Raw genomic sequence first — 16,572 nt, 5'->3', positions numbered from 1 at the left:
CAATAAACAAGAAGAAAAATAACAGGAGTACTATTTCCTTATAATTGTAACTTAGTACTATGACGAATATGCGGTTACTACTGTCTATCTATACACGATACGCCCTTGACGCGTGCAGGCAGAGTAGAAGCTTCATACGTCACTGAATTTTGAGTTGTGCTCGCTCCTTTGGCTAAGGCATCGACCGCAGAATTAACTCTAAAATTTTATTAGGACTGAGATCAAATTTATAAATTTGAATCGTAGAATTGTGGGATTGTCATTGGATTGTAACATGAGAAAGAATGCGTGGGCGTGCAATGTGTCCGTAAGTATCATGGAACCAATAGCAAAATATCACAATTTAAATTAAGAAGGCTAAAGAAAAGTTGCTCTAACAATTGTGATAATCCAATCCAAAAGACCATTATTTGACAAAAAAATATCCAAAAGACCATTATGCTAAAAAAAGAAATATACAAAAGAAAAAGAGGGTCGCCTTCGAAGAAGTCATATGGAGCATAAAAAACAAAACGATGATTGCGTCCATTTAGCTCTGTCACACATTTGACGGCCCGCATCGAATCTTTTATCGGAGCTCCTAATCTTTGACTGCAAAACTTAGCCCGAATCCGACATTGCCAAAGTCCACTACGCCTACACATTGCAAAATCAATTCAAATTAGTCAGGTTTTTTCCGAACATAGAGAACCAAGAAAAATGGACATTCCTAATACAACATTACCCGTATAACATATTCGTAAAACTTATGAACCCGGAAAAAGAGTTGCATGTCTCTGTTTTGTTTCTTTCGGCAAACTTATTTTCTGAACATAGATAGGAAATTTTTTTTTGGTTGAATTTCTGGGATTAAACATGGCGAGAATAAGCAATATAACATTGTGTTAAATTTTGTCTTGTACTAGCTGCCCGTTGTAGTCGGAATTTACAATTTTGTAACACTAAAGTGAATAGTAACAAACAATGAAAGGGGGGTATTTAAAAAAAAATAAAAATAAATTAGTATCTATGTAGTGTATAGCACAGTGGGTTTTGGGGCCCACTCCTGCCAAAAGCCAACAGATCCTACCAAGCATCAACCATAGCTTGTCAAACATTAGCGGAAGGACCCCAAAAAGAAAAGGACACTTGTCAATAGTGCAAAATACTATTTTGGCTAATTTCAAGGCAAAAAATCCGGAGACTAGAAGCAATTTCTGGCACACACTCTTGATGAAAGTGACAATTAAACAAACCACTCGCTCATTTTGCCAGTTGCTCAATTTCACTTGCACGACCGATGGTATCCGAAACGTAGGATATTTGTGTTTATCATTGTAGTATGAACAGGTGTGATTTTACATCAGGGATAGACCATGAAAGAAAAAGAGCTCATGGAATTTTACCACCTCATACAACACCCAACCTGCACATCCTTCTATCATTATCTACATTTGCATCGCAGAAACGAGCAAAGATTTGGCAACTATAAAGACGGGGAAATTGCAGAAACGAGTATGAATAACAGATCATTTGCATGGTTTTTGCATATCGAACATTTTGGTTTTGAAAGCCCAAAGAACAAAATTTCGAGGTTAAATAAATAAGCATAGATCAGAAAAGGAACAAAAAAGGGATAAATCTGATTAGGAGGCTTATCGTGCCAAACAGGTCAGATGGAGCAAGGTTACGAGTAAAACTAGTCCTTGAGACTTTTCAGGATTGATCAAAGCGCAAAGATTGGCCGACGCAAGTCAACTGAAAACCTAGCGATTAGGTTGCAAAGGAGGTGAATTACCAGAGAGTTAGCCACAACGTCGCTTGCTACATCATATAATGGGAGAAATTCATAGCCAAGGAATTCTCTTGCTACATTAGTACACACGCTGACGGACTATGACAAGTAGTCAATCCAGTGTATATCCTACACAACTAACGAAAGTACCTCAGAAAAGAAAACAGTGTAGTAGCACTGAAGGCATAGACGATTCATGTTCAATGCGCTTAGGGGTAAAAACTTCAAGGAACGACCACAAGGAAGTTTCTAGTAATGGAGATATATTTAAGAAACACCGAGCTTAACTTTACACAAAATGTTACGCACAATCACATTTGTGAAAAGGCATACAAACTCAACGCATAGGCTTTGCTGTGTATTTGATTAGAACTAGTTTAACAAAACGGCTATAATGTGCCAAAGAAATGCAGTTAAAACACTGCTGTTACAAGAGTTAAGAAATGGAGTTAAAACACGAATTGTTCCGAGTGTCGAAGAGATGCAATTAATACACGAGCGTTCCACTTCAAAGAAGACTTCGCAATGGAGGATACAATCATAGACCAAATGTTTTGGTTAATATTTCCCTTCAAACAAACCCCATTGGACCGCTAAAGACCGCATAGATCTGGAGATTCCCAAATAGGGCACCCTGTTTTCGTTCATCAGTTTTATCCTAAGATACCATTTGCCTTCCACAACCCGTCTAGCTGCATTATTTATTTCCTATTTACTTTTGCCATATCGTAGAACTCCAACCAGTATTTGGTCATGATTGACCTTCTCTACATTTTACAGTCGCTATCACCTTCTAGCCGCGCAATATGCTCATTATCAACTCGCTATATATTTGAGTGTCCATTTATCCGGGTCAGCACAAACCTATGCAGTCAATGAATCATCTAAATTCGTTAGCATCTATCCCAAGTCATACTTGACTGAACAAATGTTCAATCCTCATTGTGTAGACTTGTTAGTAATCTTCCCACGTAATGTAGCGAAAAACATGTAGTAATGTGAATACAGACAACGATTTAATTTATAGAGAGTACCTAAGTTAGACAAAGAGTTGAAGAATCCCAATCTTTTTTCAATTTTTTTAAAAACATTATCATATTCTTTTGTCTCGACAAAAGTTGGTTGGTCAGCTCTAATTTGTCAAATTGCTTTGGTCTATCAAAAGTTTGTTGCTAAAACTAACAGCGCAAATTTCATCGGTTTGGGCTGCAGAAGCTAACACGCTTTAAAAGAGCTAGGTTAATTCCTTTAGGTGCCACATTTTTTCACGCAATATACTGTGAACTGACGGATTCCTATCAGAGTTTGTAAATGGAGTAATACTTTTCAGTCTCAAGTTTAGATTTGATTAGGAGAGAAATTTTTGGAGTTGCATTCAATGTATTAAGCACGTGAAAGTGTAAAAAACTTAATTGGTATGCTGGATTGTATACTCTGGTACTAGCAGCCTCACACCCAGCTTTATGCTTTTGGGTTTGAAATATTTAAGTACACGAAGGTGTAACAAACTTGTATGGTTTGCTGGATCTATACTCTCGAATGCACAGCCCCACTCCCAGGTTAACCTAGTAGTAAGTGCTCCCACTTTGACACCCATCCCCATGAATAGAAAACCTCAGGAACCACTAAGACAGTTACAAGGTCAAAAGCGCAAGTCAGTCATCAACATTTTTATCTGCTCATTGCATTTACATCTTTCTCCAAGCCTTTTTCCCTTTTCCCGGTCTTATTTGCTATAGTTAACTTGAATCAGTTATGCTCAGGTATATGCTCCATATAAACACTTCTACTCTTTTCCGGCTTATTAATGGCAACTCTACAGACTCCAATATGCTTTAACATCTGATATTATCTCACTTAAAACTCTTCTATCCTACCTACAGAAAGAACATGCATAAAGAAATAGAAAGAACACCATAGGAATATTTAGAAAAGTAAACAAAAGCTTCATAAATTAGGATTACACTTGACAAGATTCATAGATGCTCAGTGTTACAGATGAAAAGCATGACACCGACAGACTGAAAGAATATAGTTAACCATAGTCAAGAAAAGACGCAATCTACAGTGACACATGATGGACTTGAACATGCAACAGAAAAAGGCAAATGCTTAGACAAGCAGTCAAACAGCCCTAAAGCATAGATGTAAATTTATCTTAACTACCAACCAATTGCTTGACGAGAGTCAGCACAGGCATACATGTAATCAAAATAAGTATTATAAATCACCAAAAAAAAAAAACTGAATATCCAAGCATGGCGCCAAGTTTACAACTTGCTACAGCGTTGACTCATTAAAGACAACTAAATTTAACAATGAGACATTCAGAATATACCACTGTAGAGAAAAGGTTACTACAATTCATCTTCACTAACAGCCAGATCAGGAGGCGAAGTGATGAAGATTCTCTGTTCCTCCATTTTTTCTTTGGTTTTCCTATGTTTTAGACAGGAGAGGAGGGGTTTTTTTTTTTTTCGGGAGGGGAGGGAGGGGGGGCGTGTTTTGTCACTACGGTACTAAGGGAGCAATCTAATCCCTAATACTTTAGCTTAACTTCATGAATAAGTATGACATAAAAGATGCATCGAACATTGAATCCAGCTAAAACAACTTCAGTAACATCTGCTAAACACACCCAACTTTTTTCCTAGTTGTAAGTATTCAACCATGCCATAAAGACAGCACAAGGGCAAACTTCTAGAACATACTGATTTAATCATGATGGAGTTCATGGAACTTAAAACACTAAGTTTTGCCCCAAAAAAAAATGACACAGGAAATGCATTATTAAAACACGGGAACAAAGGCCCAAAACCTGTAGGAATAAACAAATTATACAGTTTACACTTGGCCAAGTCAAAAATACAATAGACATGTCTTTATATGGCATATTCAACAACCTAACATATATTAGTGCACTTCAGCAACACACAACAAAAATAAATTTGAATGTAGTTAACTTTATCTGCATCAAACTAATCCTAAAGAGATTCCTCCCACCCCTTTCAGTGGCAAACTTCCTGTTTTTGTCCCACTGAATTCCGCTACAAAAATAACTTAGAATGTACAACTGAACTCCAGTAAAAGAAAAAGACAAAAATACATTTGAATGTAGTTCAATTTAGCTAAAGCACCCCAACCATAAAGAGATATCCATGACAAGTGTAAGTGACAGATACTTCCTAAAGTAGATGACTAAAACAAGAATACTGTCTGGTTTGTTCTAATTCCCTCCATTTCAGCAACAAACTTCCTGTTTCTTTCTCCCGGTCAACAACTTCTGTTTTTGCTTAATGATCATCCTTAAAGACCAGAATTCACACCACCTCCTATCAATTACCTAATTTAACTTCTACATTCCACAAGCCTAACTAATATGCACTGCAATTAGCTAAACAATTTCACCTGAAGACTTCAAATTTAAATAAACTCCTAAAGCAGGCAACTGTCGACCAAGTAACTTTCTATCTGCAGGTAACTTCTGAGAAACTCCCAGCGCATCTCCTTGACACCAAATTCCCCCCAAAAAAATTTTCAATGAATGTTTCAAAACAGCATTGCAGGGAACCACCTACTCAATTCCAGCCCATTCATTAGCTTACCTCAATTTCTTTTTAAGCCTCAGGCATAGAAAACTATAGCCAACTAATTTAGGAACGTACTCTTCAAAGAGATTAAAACCAAAACAGCACATGTTCACCAATCACATAATAGCAACACAGCAGATCATGAAAACTGCAAAAATTTAACTCTGCCCTCACATAATCAAACCAAAATGCCGCATTATAGTAGAAGAGCAGCTATCATAAAACTACTCCAACTGATGACAAACAAAGGAATTGATATCTTACCTGGTGGGGCAATTCTGTCAGCTGCCAGAACCTTGCCCAGTCTGAGTTCCAGGTGGTTGCTGCACCCTGTTAAGGAGATTGACAGCAAATAGTAAAGTTGATTGATAGCGTCTATTCTTTTCTTCCTCAGTCTCAGATGTATCCTGGCCTGCTCCTTGCAAAGCTGAATGATGCTCCTGCACCTGATTCCTAACATCAGCTTCAGTAGTTTGTGGCATAGAAGCATGCTGTAGGACATTGGGACCATTAATCTCACTGCCCAATGTTACAAGATTTGTAGGCTGGTGAAGGACCGACGAACCATACAACCTCAATGCATCAGTTCCCTGTGCCATCCCATGCCCCTTCAGAGGATCATGGGGCATTCCAAGTTGATGCTGCTGGTCAACATTAGACAAGGCTGAAACCTGTCCTTGAGATGGGGTTGCAGAGGCAATTGGTCTAGATGACACAGCACCTTGAGGTTGCATGTTGAAACCACGATCTTGGATTTGGCTATAGCCAAGGGCACCTTGAGCAGGAAGATTGAGGGTGTTTGACACCGCAGGATAAGCATGAACTTGTGGAATAAATTGTGCTTGGCTATGAAACTGGCTGTTGAATTGTTGTGTAACATAACCTGCTTGCTCAGGAACTTGACGTTCATGCTGCCACCCTTGTGGAAGTCCTTTATCAGGTGCAGGGGTAATATTTAATGCAGGGCCCAATGTTGTTGAAGCAGACTGTACTGATGAACTTTCTGAACCAGATGACTTACTGTTTCCCTGATATATAGAAGCTAGAGTGGCAATAAGATCAGGTGTTAATTTAAGTCCAGCTTGAGAAACTGCAGCATTATTGATTGGCGGAGTAGAATTCAAAGAGGAGCCCAACATTTTCAGAGGTGGTTTCATATCTTCCGGTACCACCTTGTTATAACCCATTTGTATACCAATTTCCTCCTGCGCTATCTCATTATATCCAGTTAGAGAACTAGCTTGCTGCTGTGCATCCACATACTGCGGCTGAACCAATGACGGCGGAATATTTGAGCTAGCAGGAGCTGCTTGGGGAAACTCTAAAACAACTCCATAAAGCCTTTCAGGTCCCGTAACCTTAAGAACATTGGTCAGAAAATCAGATGGAGGCACCAAGAACAAGGTGGTGCCATCGTCAAACTTGGCAACACCAGCCCGATTTCTAGCTCCCAAGTATCTCAAAAACTCTGTATATGAAGCAAAATCAGCTTCACTGTCGGGTAAGAAGAATGCGATGCTAAAACCAACAGCATCAGCATAATGCTTGGTTAACAAGTCCAACCCAGTCCGAGCTGTGCAATTAACAACCTCTGGACTGCAAAATGAACACACATTATACGTCAAGCCAATAGTGGAATTAAATCAAATAAATGTTGGCAATAAGCTAAATAAACAAAAACTCATGGAAAGAAGAAAACTCAAAGGCAGAAAAATTCGAAAATCAGCAAGAACTAAAATGGACTCAACCGCCTGGATCCCATACAAACACTTCATGGAACAATCAGACTTCTGAAATAGGGAAACTACAGGTGAACAATTCACAGCTTTTCTTTGTTAGCTATGTCCCATGCGTGAAGCATATGCCACACTCAGAATAAATACTGTTGATGAACACTCAGCACTAAACCCATCCAACAATTTTAAGATACTCAAATAGATGGCTGATACTCGGGGAAAAAAAATGATATGCAACTAGAAATACTCCATGCACAACCTACTTAACAGAGAAAAATAGAAAAAGAACACCAGTGAAAACCACCCCACAACAGAATTACAAAAACTTAGCACACTTACAGTAGAACTTTGACGAGATCATGAAAAGCCCAAAAGACCACCCAAATAAACTAAACATCAGATTATAAATAAAGTAAACATTCTATTATATGGGAAGAAATTAAGTTATTAAGAATGCTTCATGCAATAAAATAAAGGAAAGAGCGGTCCAATTCAAACTAAGGACATACTGCACAAAGTTTGCAAGAAGCATCAAAAAGACCAATGAAGTTGTTTGAAAATAATATACTTACATCTCAGAACTGATACCTTCCCCTATAGGAACACAACGGGCATGGCAAATAAGTGAGCCACCTTTTGCAATAATCCCTCGCCACACATAATCAGGCTCAGGAATGCGCTTTCCTAGTCCACCAACTGAAATTTGCATGCCAACTGGGCTAAGATGACTTCTTCCTTCAAAATTAGAAAGAGGATCTGTAGAACCTGCGTATGTACGAAGCCCATATGGTTCATCCAAACCCAACCCTTGGTCATCAGTTCTTCTGGCAGGAAATGATGAATTGTGAGCTTGCAAAGTTCCCTCAACCCTTGATCTTTTGGACTCCCTCTGAAGTTGGCTGGCATCAAAGACATCCCAAGCACTTGATGCAGATCTATTTGGCAGATTGAGACTGGCAGAAGGTGAAGACAGCAGGCCAGGTGCAGGAGAAGATCTTCTCCAATTTGGACCCCCCAAATGGGCGTGATGACCACCTTGAAGATCAAAATTTCCTTGAGGACCTAATGGCCTCATAATGCCATCAGGTCCAGGGGCTCCACGAGGTGGCAAAACTCCAGAATCATGACTAATTATGTCCATTTGTCCATGCCTAAATGGAACATCATTCAGGTACGTATCTGGCCTTGTCCCTTTGGTTCCAGGATAATTCCCCAAGTAATCTTTGTTTGGTGCAAGTTCACTGTTTGAATACTCAATTGAGATTCGTGGATCACTAAAAAGCTTGCCTTGCAAACCTTCTTTTGCAAGTCGTGCTTCATCTACACTTCTAAATTGTACAAACGCATAGTTCCTGTCTTCAAAAGTTTTAATCCTTTCTATCTCACCAAACAGAATCATTGCATTATGCAACATGTCTTCATCAATCTGAACTGAAGGAGGATAACTTATCCACAAGACCTTGCTTGGTTGACCATCTCCCCTCCGCCCTCCTGGAGACTGGAATTGCTGCAAAAGGGAGAAAAGGAAGTACAGGAGAGCATTAGTTCTTAGATAGCTCATGGATCCCAAAAGAAACAAGAAATGGTTTCAATAAGATTTGCATCCAAGACAGTTATGGCAGAAAAAAAAACCAATCTGAAGACCTTTCAAGCATAAAGATCTACAAAAATCACTGATGACAGCAGACAAAAACTAAATCATTTTTAAGGATTGAATAGTACATGTCGTTTTGACCCAACTTGGATAGACTCTTGTGCCATCCACCGTGTATCTGGAGGGCCAATGCTCCTGTTGGGGAAATGTCCTTCCCTTGCATCACGAAAATCAGGTAACTGCTCCTGCATTATATGTGAACACAATATAACCTCTCTATGCAAGTTACAAGGATGAGCAATATGGAACAAGTACAAGCCATGACTTTCATGACCAATGTATGATATTTTCTAAGTCACCAACAAGAAGCTATAACCAAACTTCTAAGGTAATTTAGCAGTTGGATGCTTACTCTTCTAGAAGGTTGTGATCGAAGAAAATCCACACGTATCTGATCCCCACCAATTCTCCTCCCATTCATATTCTTCAACGCTTGAGAAGCATCCTCTAATCTAGAAAAGTCGACATATGCAGTATTACGGTCTCTAAGAAATTTAAATTCCTGGATTTTACCAAATCTCGTAAATTCTTCTTCCAGTTCTTCTTTTGAGACAGATTGGCTTATTCCAGCCACCCATAAGCTCTTACATGGTTTAGCCTGCAAGGAAACTACATAAGAACAACAAAATACCAAAACAAACTGAATCTTACAGGCCTATTTTGATGATCTATCATGTATATTGACACAAATTAACAACTAAAAAATATACTCATGTTTACACTTTTACAATAACTGACTACCAGTACGGTGCCTCAGAAATACAATAGGGGAATAAGTGGCAGAATAGTTATAGAACTCAAAAAACAAATGAAACCATAGTAGTGAGAAAAGAAAAGACATTTCAAAAACAAGGAAAGAGAAAAGAAAAGAATAGAATATGATGCATCACATAGAGTAACTATCATAGACCCAAGTCTGAACAAGGCAGAGAACACCATCAGCTCCACAAAGCATAATTAATTTTTTGTTCTAATTCTATATTTCACTGAAGTCCACTATACATGCAAGACATGCTAAAGAAAAGAACAACTACCATCAATACAACAATTACGCTGATTAGTAACTTGAGAAAAATCATGAAAAAGACAGAAGAAAAAGGCAAAAGAGACAACGTAGGATATGAAGGGACTTAAAGTTCAAATGGTCTCAATCTAATGATAATTATGACCAATGAACGCCCATTGTTTACACCAAATGTAATATTTGCACTAGACAAACAAGCAAAAAATAACTGCAAGCACAGCACCTTATAACAAGTAATAACACAACCGCCCCACAAATTTGTTAGGCAATTAAATAAACTCCACTTCAAAAATAGTTTTAAAAAGCAGAAGTTGACCAGTATTCCTATGCATGCATGTAAAGAGGATTCATCATGTATCAAATTACTGCAATGTCAGGCCTTAATGGAGCAATCTCGTTTTTGCACAATCTACTAAAGAAGTGTCCAAAGATTTGCAACCACACTGTTCTTTTTTTTTCATATAGTATTTTATACGACAATTTGCTCATTAGAGATTTTGGTATGATGATTTATTTTCTTAACACAACTTCTGTTCAACCAGAAATGGACGCAAAGTGATAACTTTTTCCTTGCATCTTAAACATTGAATGCAAGAAAACGTTGGTACTAAGTGCAATAAAAGAATAAGTTGACCATTTGCCAGACAAGTCGGACCTCCAGTTGATCAGATCCTATGATGTCTCCAGCTCATAAACCACAAGAAGCAAATTACATGAAGGAAAAACCATGGTTGACCTTATCTATTAATGCGCCATCCATCATCATATCTAAACGGGCACACTCCTGAAGATCTAAATATCCATGCAAAACATATCGTCGCACAGTTAACTGTCAATATTTTGTACTTTTATCTAATATATAGATGCTGAAAGGCTTGGAATTTGTTGTTCAAGTGAAATTTTAATGGGTAGACGTGTTTCTCGATAAGTTGGACGCACGATTACTTAGATTACATTGCAAGTCATCGTGCGAAAAGGTATGTCTTCCAATGGGAAAGTACCCCAGAAACTGGTAGTGTAATAAACGCAAAAATTTCGGGAACATGTCCAGTAGCTTTGATCATACAATACAATGAATTTCTACAAGATTGAGCTTTGATGCGTAAAAGCCCAACGCATCTTTTACCCTGAATTGTGACATGTTCATATTCTCTACAAGATCTGAAGAAGCATAAATTGTAAGAAATTAGTATTCACGTACGTTGAATTGTGGCATGTTCATATTCTCTACACAGCCCAGACTTTCACGCTGCTCTCAACAGCCCAGATTTTCATAGCAGCGCCGGCTATTCCGCCGTCCTAGTCATTGGGTTGGTGCGCAGGGAAAATTTATCGAAAATCTTGAGCAAAACTCAATTCTTTGTCGATTAGTCCTTTTTAATTTCACAATTGTTAACTTTACTCCTTTTTTTTAATCTCTGACTTTGATTTGTAGAGAAAAATAAATCTATTACCCAAAGAAAAAGAAATGGAACCACAATCTTTTTCTCGCGCTTTTCTATTACCATGAATTCGTATAAAAAGTTGGAATCATCAATTCGACTTCAAGGCCCCCCCTCCCCCCAAACCCAAAAAAAAAACTGAAGCCCCTCAAAAAAAAATCAAAAATAAAAAACGCAAAAGCAAAATTTGCATCGAAGGAGGAAAATTCGAGAAATCCATTAGTGCTATTAATCAAACGCCACATCAAAACTGAAACAAAAAATTTCGAACAACAATTATAATAATTATTACTGTTGGGATTTTTATGACTACGAATCAAAAGAGTTTGACGAACCGGTTTAGCGAACTCGATCTTAATCGGGTTCCCATGGAGAATTGTGCCCTGAAGCTTTTCTTTGGCGGATTTGGCGTCCTCAATTTTCTTATAATATACGAAGCCATAGCTTCGAGATGCGTAATTGGTTATGCTATCGACCGGCCCGTGCTTTTCGAAGAGCGCCGTCAATTCCGAATCGGTAACTTCAGGGGATAGATTACCGATCCAGAGATTGTTCGATGCCGGCGCCTCCCCGTCGGAAGACAGCGACGACGTTGATTTGCTCGTCGGCGGCGGCATAATTACTACCAGAACTAAATAACCGAAAACCCTAGAAGAAAACACAAAAAACAGGTGGAAAAAAGAGCTTACGATTTTAAAGACGATAAATAGAGAGAAAACTGATTTCCAAAATTGTAAGGAAATTCTTCACCTTTTTTTATAATGAACAAAGGGATACAAAACCTGAATGGATACAGATATTCTGGATTTTTCTTTTTTTTTTTTCAATTGTGAGAAAGAGAAGACGGGATAGGAGAAGATAAGGACCAAAGATGGCGCAGGAGAAAATAATGAGCTAGAAGGGGATGATGAATGGGATTTAACAGAAGAGAGTAATTAACTAGGGTTAACGAATATTTTTATAGTGTTGATATATTAATCACCTTTGGAGCCGGCCGAGGAGTTGATGGCTTAATATATATATATACAGGGACAAATGGAGCGGGTAGGAGTCGGTTTGTGTTAGCCTAGAATTAATTACATTTAGACCCCTTATGTTTTTGACCAAAGGACTGGGGGTTTTAAAAATTCAACGAACAAAGTTTTAAAAATTCAATCTGTTCCTTGAACTAGAACTCTTAATGGTTAAAAATTGGGCTAATAAGCGCCGTTTCTGACCCGGGATGTCATATGTATTTCATAAATAATTAATACTAGCGTTAAAGGCAATGTGTGTGCAATTTAGAAATAATTATTATTTTTGATGAATTTGAAAATTTTATCTTACACAAATAAATTTTATAAGAATTTTTTATTAACAAACTTTAATTTATAAGTAATTTTTAATAAAAAAAAATAGATAATTTGGTAGTTGCAATACTTAGAATAGTTATGAACGGTTACGTTGACAAATACAATTAGTCGGTTCGGTTGACTGGAAAGTTATTTCCTTTTCCATAATTTTCTGGTGCTTGGTTAATTAATGAAAATATTTTCCAATCTTTGATTCATGAGTGAAAATATTTTTTGATTTTCTTTTTTAGTGTTTGTTGATATGTTACAAATGTCCTACCCTCAAACATTCATCTCATTACCAATTACTTGTACTTTCTGTCCACTATAATCATATTCTCATTTTCGTCAAACATTTATTCAAATTATACTATGAATCCTTAAATGGAATTATCAATGCTAAAAATGTATGAAGGACTAGTGGAAGACTATCAAACAAGTAAGTACAACAAAATTACAGGTCATTTTTAAGAAATATTTTGGACAAAATATTTTCCATCTAAATTATCTATTTTATATTCTTCGCGTGTAATCTGCATACATAGCATGTGCAATTGCATCCATTTTCCTTGCCTGTTCTCTATTTTCAACTCGCCTCTCACTTTGTGTTTGATAAGGCTGTGCATGAGATGCTTGTTCAGTTAAAACATTTGGAATTTCAGATTGTTGATCTTGAATGACTACTTCTATGTATATATCATTTGGAGCTATACCCATGATGTGATTGTATATGATATAGTATGCCAAGACCATATCTAGGGTTTTTAAATTCCAAAATGGTTCATTATCCACCACCTTAACTCGTTTCTTTAAAATACCAAAATCTCGTTTGATAGTTGTCAGCAAGGAAGAGTGACAAAAATTGAAAGTTCTTTTTCATTTCGAGGGAGATTATCATCGAACTCCAAAATAAGGAGGAATGAACCCATTGTTAATGCCATATCTAGCATCTACAAGATAATACTTGTTGAAAATTAAAAAAAAAATAGTTACTTGCATGCATTTAGTATAACCATTAATTAAGTGTATTGTGAAAATTAAAGATAGCAAATTGAAAGTACAACTAAAGAATGCAAGTTTGTGTACCAATGATCTTGAAACCACACTACTATTCAGTAATGAGGCAACAATAAGGATGGAAAAAAATCTAAAAATATCTATAGCACATAAAGCACTGGATTTGGAGTTAATCTACTACTTTATATAGTTCAACTACTAAGAAAGATGAACCAAACAATGATGTATTATTCTATTCAAAAGCATATAAATATTGAGTGATGATCATTGAAAAGCATGATTAAGATCCCATGATTGGACTATGTGTTTTATGTGCCGAATGGAGTGCTTGTCTGGATTCATCGCTGAATAGAGACAAGAAGTTGTGGAGGTGGCTGCCAATTCCCCTAAATCTTGTTTTCTTCTCAATTCCACTTGACGTGCGCGGAGTATACATATACAATTAAACTCATCCTAATCAAGTTTTACATTTATAAACTCCTAAATACCCCACACGCGATTTATCGCAAGTATACGAATCGTGAGCGAGTATAGGGTATTAAGGGTCGATCCCACAAGGAAGATTGCAATTACCGGTACTACTAAAGCTTCTCTATTATTTAGACTATCAATGAATTATAACAAATTTAACCTATTGAAATTATACAAAATGACAAATGAAAGCTCCTTGGGTTGTGGTATCCCTAACTACTCAAGCAAGTGCTATATTTGGATCATTAATTACTACATCTAGGCTAGTTATGGTGTAATTTCCTTATGCATTTGAATCCCACTTTCGTAGTGAATCAATTATACTCATAACTAATCCATACCTATTCTCATGGTTATGAAATTAGCTACAAGTTCATTTCTTCAATGAAATTACATGAAATGAATCACTAAAAACCACATAGATGCACCTCTACTTTCGTGAGTGTACTCCCTATGTTTAGCACTTCTTGAACTAGTGTTAAATCTCAATTTCCATTGCAGAAACAACACCTTAGATAATCACAATCAATGGTACCAGATTAATCATGATTTAAAGAGCCAAAGTGCTAAATAACTTGCTCAAATCATAGCAGTCAAATAACCAAATAATAAACACTAACAATTATAGAAAGTTCAACCAAACCCAAGGTATAAACTTTAGAAATACATATTAAACACAAAATCCAGAACTTGTATATTAACTAAACTTGGAATCAAATACAAAAGATAAAGAATTTGGAAGGAATACAACCCTTGTCACATGAGCTTTCTTCCTTGCCTTCTTCATCCTCCATCTTCATCCTAATCTAGATAATAAACAAGAATGGAAAAGCTACACTACTCTATACTAAGCTAAACTAACACTAGGGAGATGAAAGAGCTACATTTCTGCAGACTCCAAGCTTCTCCCGTAGCTCACTCTCTATATTTTCTGCTATGAACTCCCCATCCCTTTTTTTGCAATGAATTTGGCTATTTAATGATGAAAGGTGGTCAAGAAATGAGGATTACATCTCCCTTTTACAGCTGGGAATGTTTCTCACATGTCTAGCATCACATGTGAGTTGGTGGAGGTGAAATTGAGTTTTACGCGTATAAAGCAGCCTTTTCTGACCAGTGATCCGAGCTGCTACAGTGCCTCGGATCCGTATGGATCCGAGCTCGGATCCACTAACCCAGAAACAGCCGAGGGTTCGGATGAATAGTGGATCCGAGTGTGGATCACTTGCTCTGTTTTTGGCCCAACTTCAACCGATCTTTTCTTGATGTTAGAGGCTGAACCAGCTCATGTGTAAAACACGAAAGTTGTAGCCTTTTGAGTTATCTTTCCAATGCATCAAGAATCACCTCATTTGGATCTGTGTAGGCTGAGATATGACTGAAATACCCTTGTCTGCTCATTGCCCTGTTTCAGCTTCGACCAACAGAAATTAGCTAATGTAATTCGGCTTTTTGATTTTGAAAACCTTCAAACTGGATTCGGATGTCTTCACCAAAGTTGTAGATCTATCTCTTATCTTCAAATGGGTTCAAGAATCATCCCAATCCGATCATTGTAACTCAAGTTATAGCCGAAATACGAAAATGTGTCAAAACTGTCAAAATACACAAAATCCAAGTAAAAAGTGATAAAAACCTCATTTAACCACTTAAAAGCATTTTATACCAATTATAGCCAAAATGAATCATTTTCTTCCAATAATATATCCAAAGTGACTAAAAATAATATAAAATATCATACAATTATTACGTAAATTAGTCACTTATCAAACTCCCCCACACTTAAATCATTGCTTGTCCTCAAGCAATTCACACATAATCAAATGCAATGATTCAAGAGGTGAAACAATATATGCACTTTGTCCAATTTAATTCCTCAAGACTTGGAAAATAATCATTATACAATTATTCAATTTACACTAAATACTCATAATATCAAGTAAAGGAAAGATAATTATACCCTAAATTCAACAAGTTAAACTTAATCTCTTACCCTAACTTAATTTTACAAATAAGCGAATCACATAGTCAATTTATAGCTTTCCTCCTCCTATAATCATCTTTTTCTCAAAATTCTATAACTAAGATGTGAGAACCCTGAAAAATATATACATAAATACCATTTTGTAGATCATTTGCATTTCTTTTAACTCTTTAATAAATTTTAGCATTAATTTCCCTTGCCTGCATACAAGTCCGTAAAGATAATTTTGTGTGAGAAATAATATAATTTTCAATAGTTATGAATTTTCTTGATTTTGCTAGACTAAATTAATATTTCTTGAGTTGGATTACTTCTATTACTTTAAAATAAATCCTTTGAATTCCGATAGCTAATCTTAAGCGTTATTAATGACTAAGTTAATAAATGTTGATATAAATGGATAAACGAATATTAAGAATGTCAAATCTTTATATTAAGGTCAAACTTGATTTTAATAGGCTAATTAATTAAACAAGAATGTTTGCATTAAGGGAGGCTTAATACTAATTCGTAGTCAACAACTTTTAAATAGAAATAATGCATGTACTA

At 36.6% G+C, this 16,572-nt stretch overlaps 1 protein-coding gene across 2 annotated transcripts; it reads right to left on the bottom strand.

The window, feature by feature from the left end:
- Positions 1–361: 361 nt before the first annotated feature.
- LOC113765466 (flowering time control protein FPA) lies at positions 362–12,188 on the bottom strand. Of its 2 annotated transcripts, XM_027309658.1 has the most exons (7): positions 11,971–12,188; positions 11,556–11,868; positions 9,107–9,352; positions 8,823–8,939; positions 7,673–8,607; positions 5,629–6,960; positions 362–636 (listed from the first exon to the last, which is right to left on the bottom strand). In XM_027309658.1, exons 2-6 carry the CDS (start codon positions 11,835–11,837, stop codon positions 5,646–5,648), a joined length of 2,895 nt encoding a protein of 964 aa, XP_027165459.1. In that variant the 5' UTR covers positions 11,838–11,868; positions 11,971–12,188; the 3' UTR covers positions 362–636; positions 5,629–5,645. The 2 variants fall into 2 exon arrangements, with proteins under 2 accessions (XP_027165459.1, XP_027165460.1); XM_027309659.1 differs by lacking the exon at positions 362–636 and adding an exon at positions 2,036–2,638 and having other exon boundaries at positions 11,556–12,188.
- Between the last annotated feature and the right edge of the window lie 4,384 nt (positions 12,189–16,572).

Source organism: Coffea eugenioides, chromosome 3 (assembly GCF_003713205.1).
Source record: "Coffea eugenioides isolate CCC68of chromosome 3, Ceug_1.0, whole genome shotgun sequence".
NCBI lineage: Eukaryota > Viridiplantae > Streptophyta > Magnoliopsida > Gentianales > Rubiaceae > Coffea > Coffea eugenioides.
This window is presented reverse-complemented; position numbering and strand designations above follow the sequence as displayed.

What these genes read in the sequence shown, in the direction of transcription:
- LOC113765466 (XM_027309658.1), bottom strand. Translation starts at nt 11,837, where the DNA reads ATGCCGCCGCCGACGAGCAAATCAACGTCGTCGCTGTCTTCCGACGGG. An exon ending in GATCACAACCTTCTAGAAGA is followed by an intron (nt 8,940 to 9,106) that starts GTAAGCATCCAA and finishes CATATAATGCAG; the next exon opens with GAGCAGTTACCTGATTTTCG. An exon ending in GAAGGTATCAGTTCTGAGAT is followed by an intron (nt 6,961 to 7,672) that starts GTAAGTATATTA and finishes TTCATTTTGCAG; the next exon opens with TCCAGAGGTTGTTAATTGCA.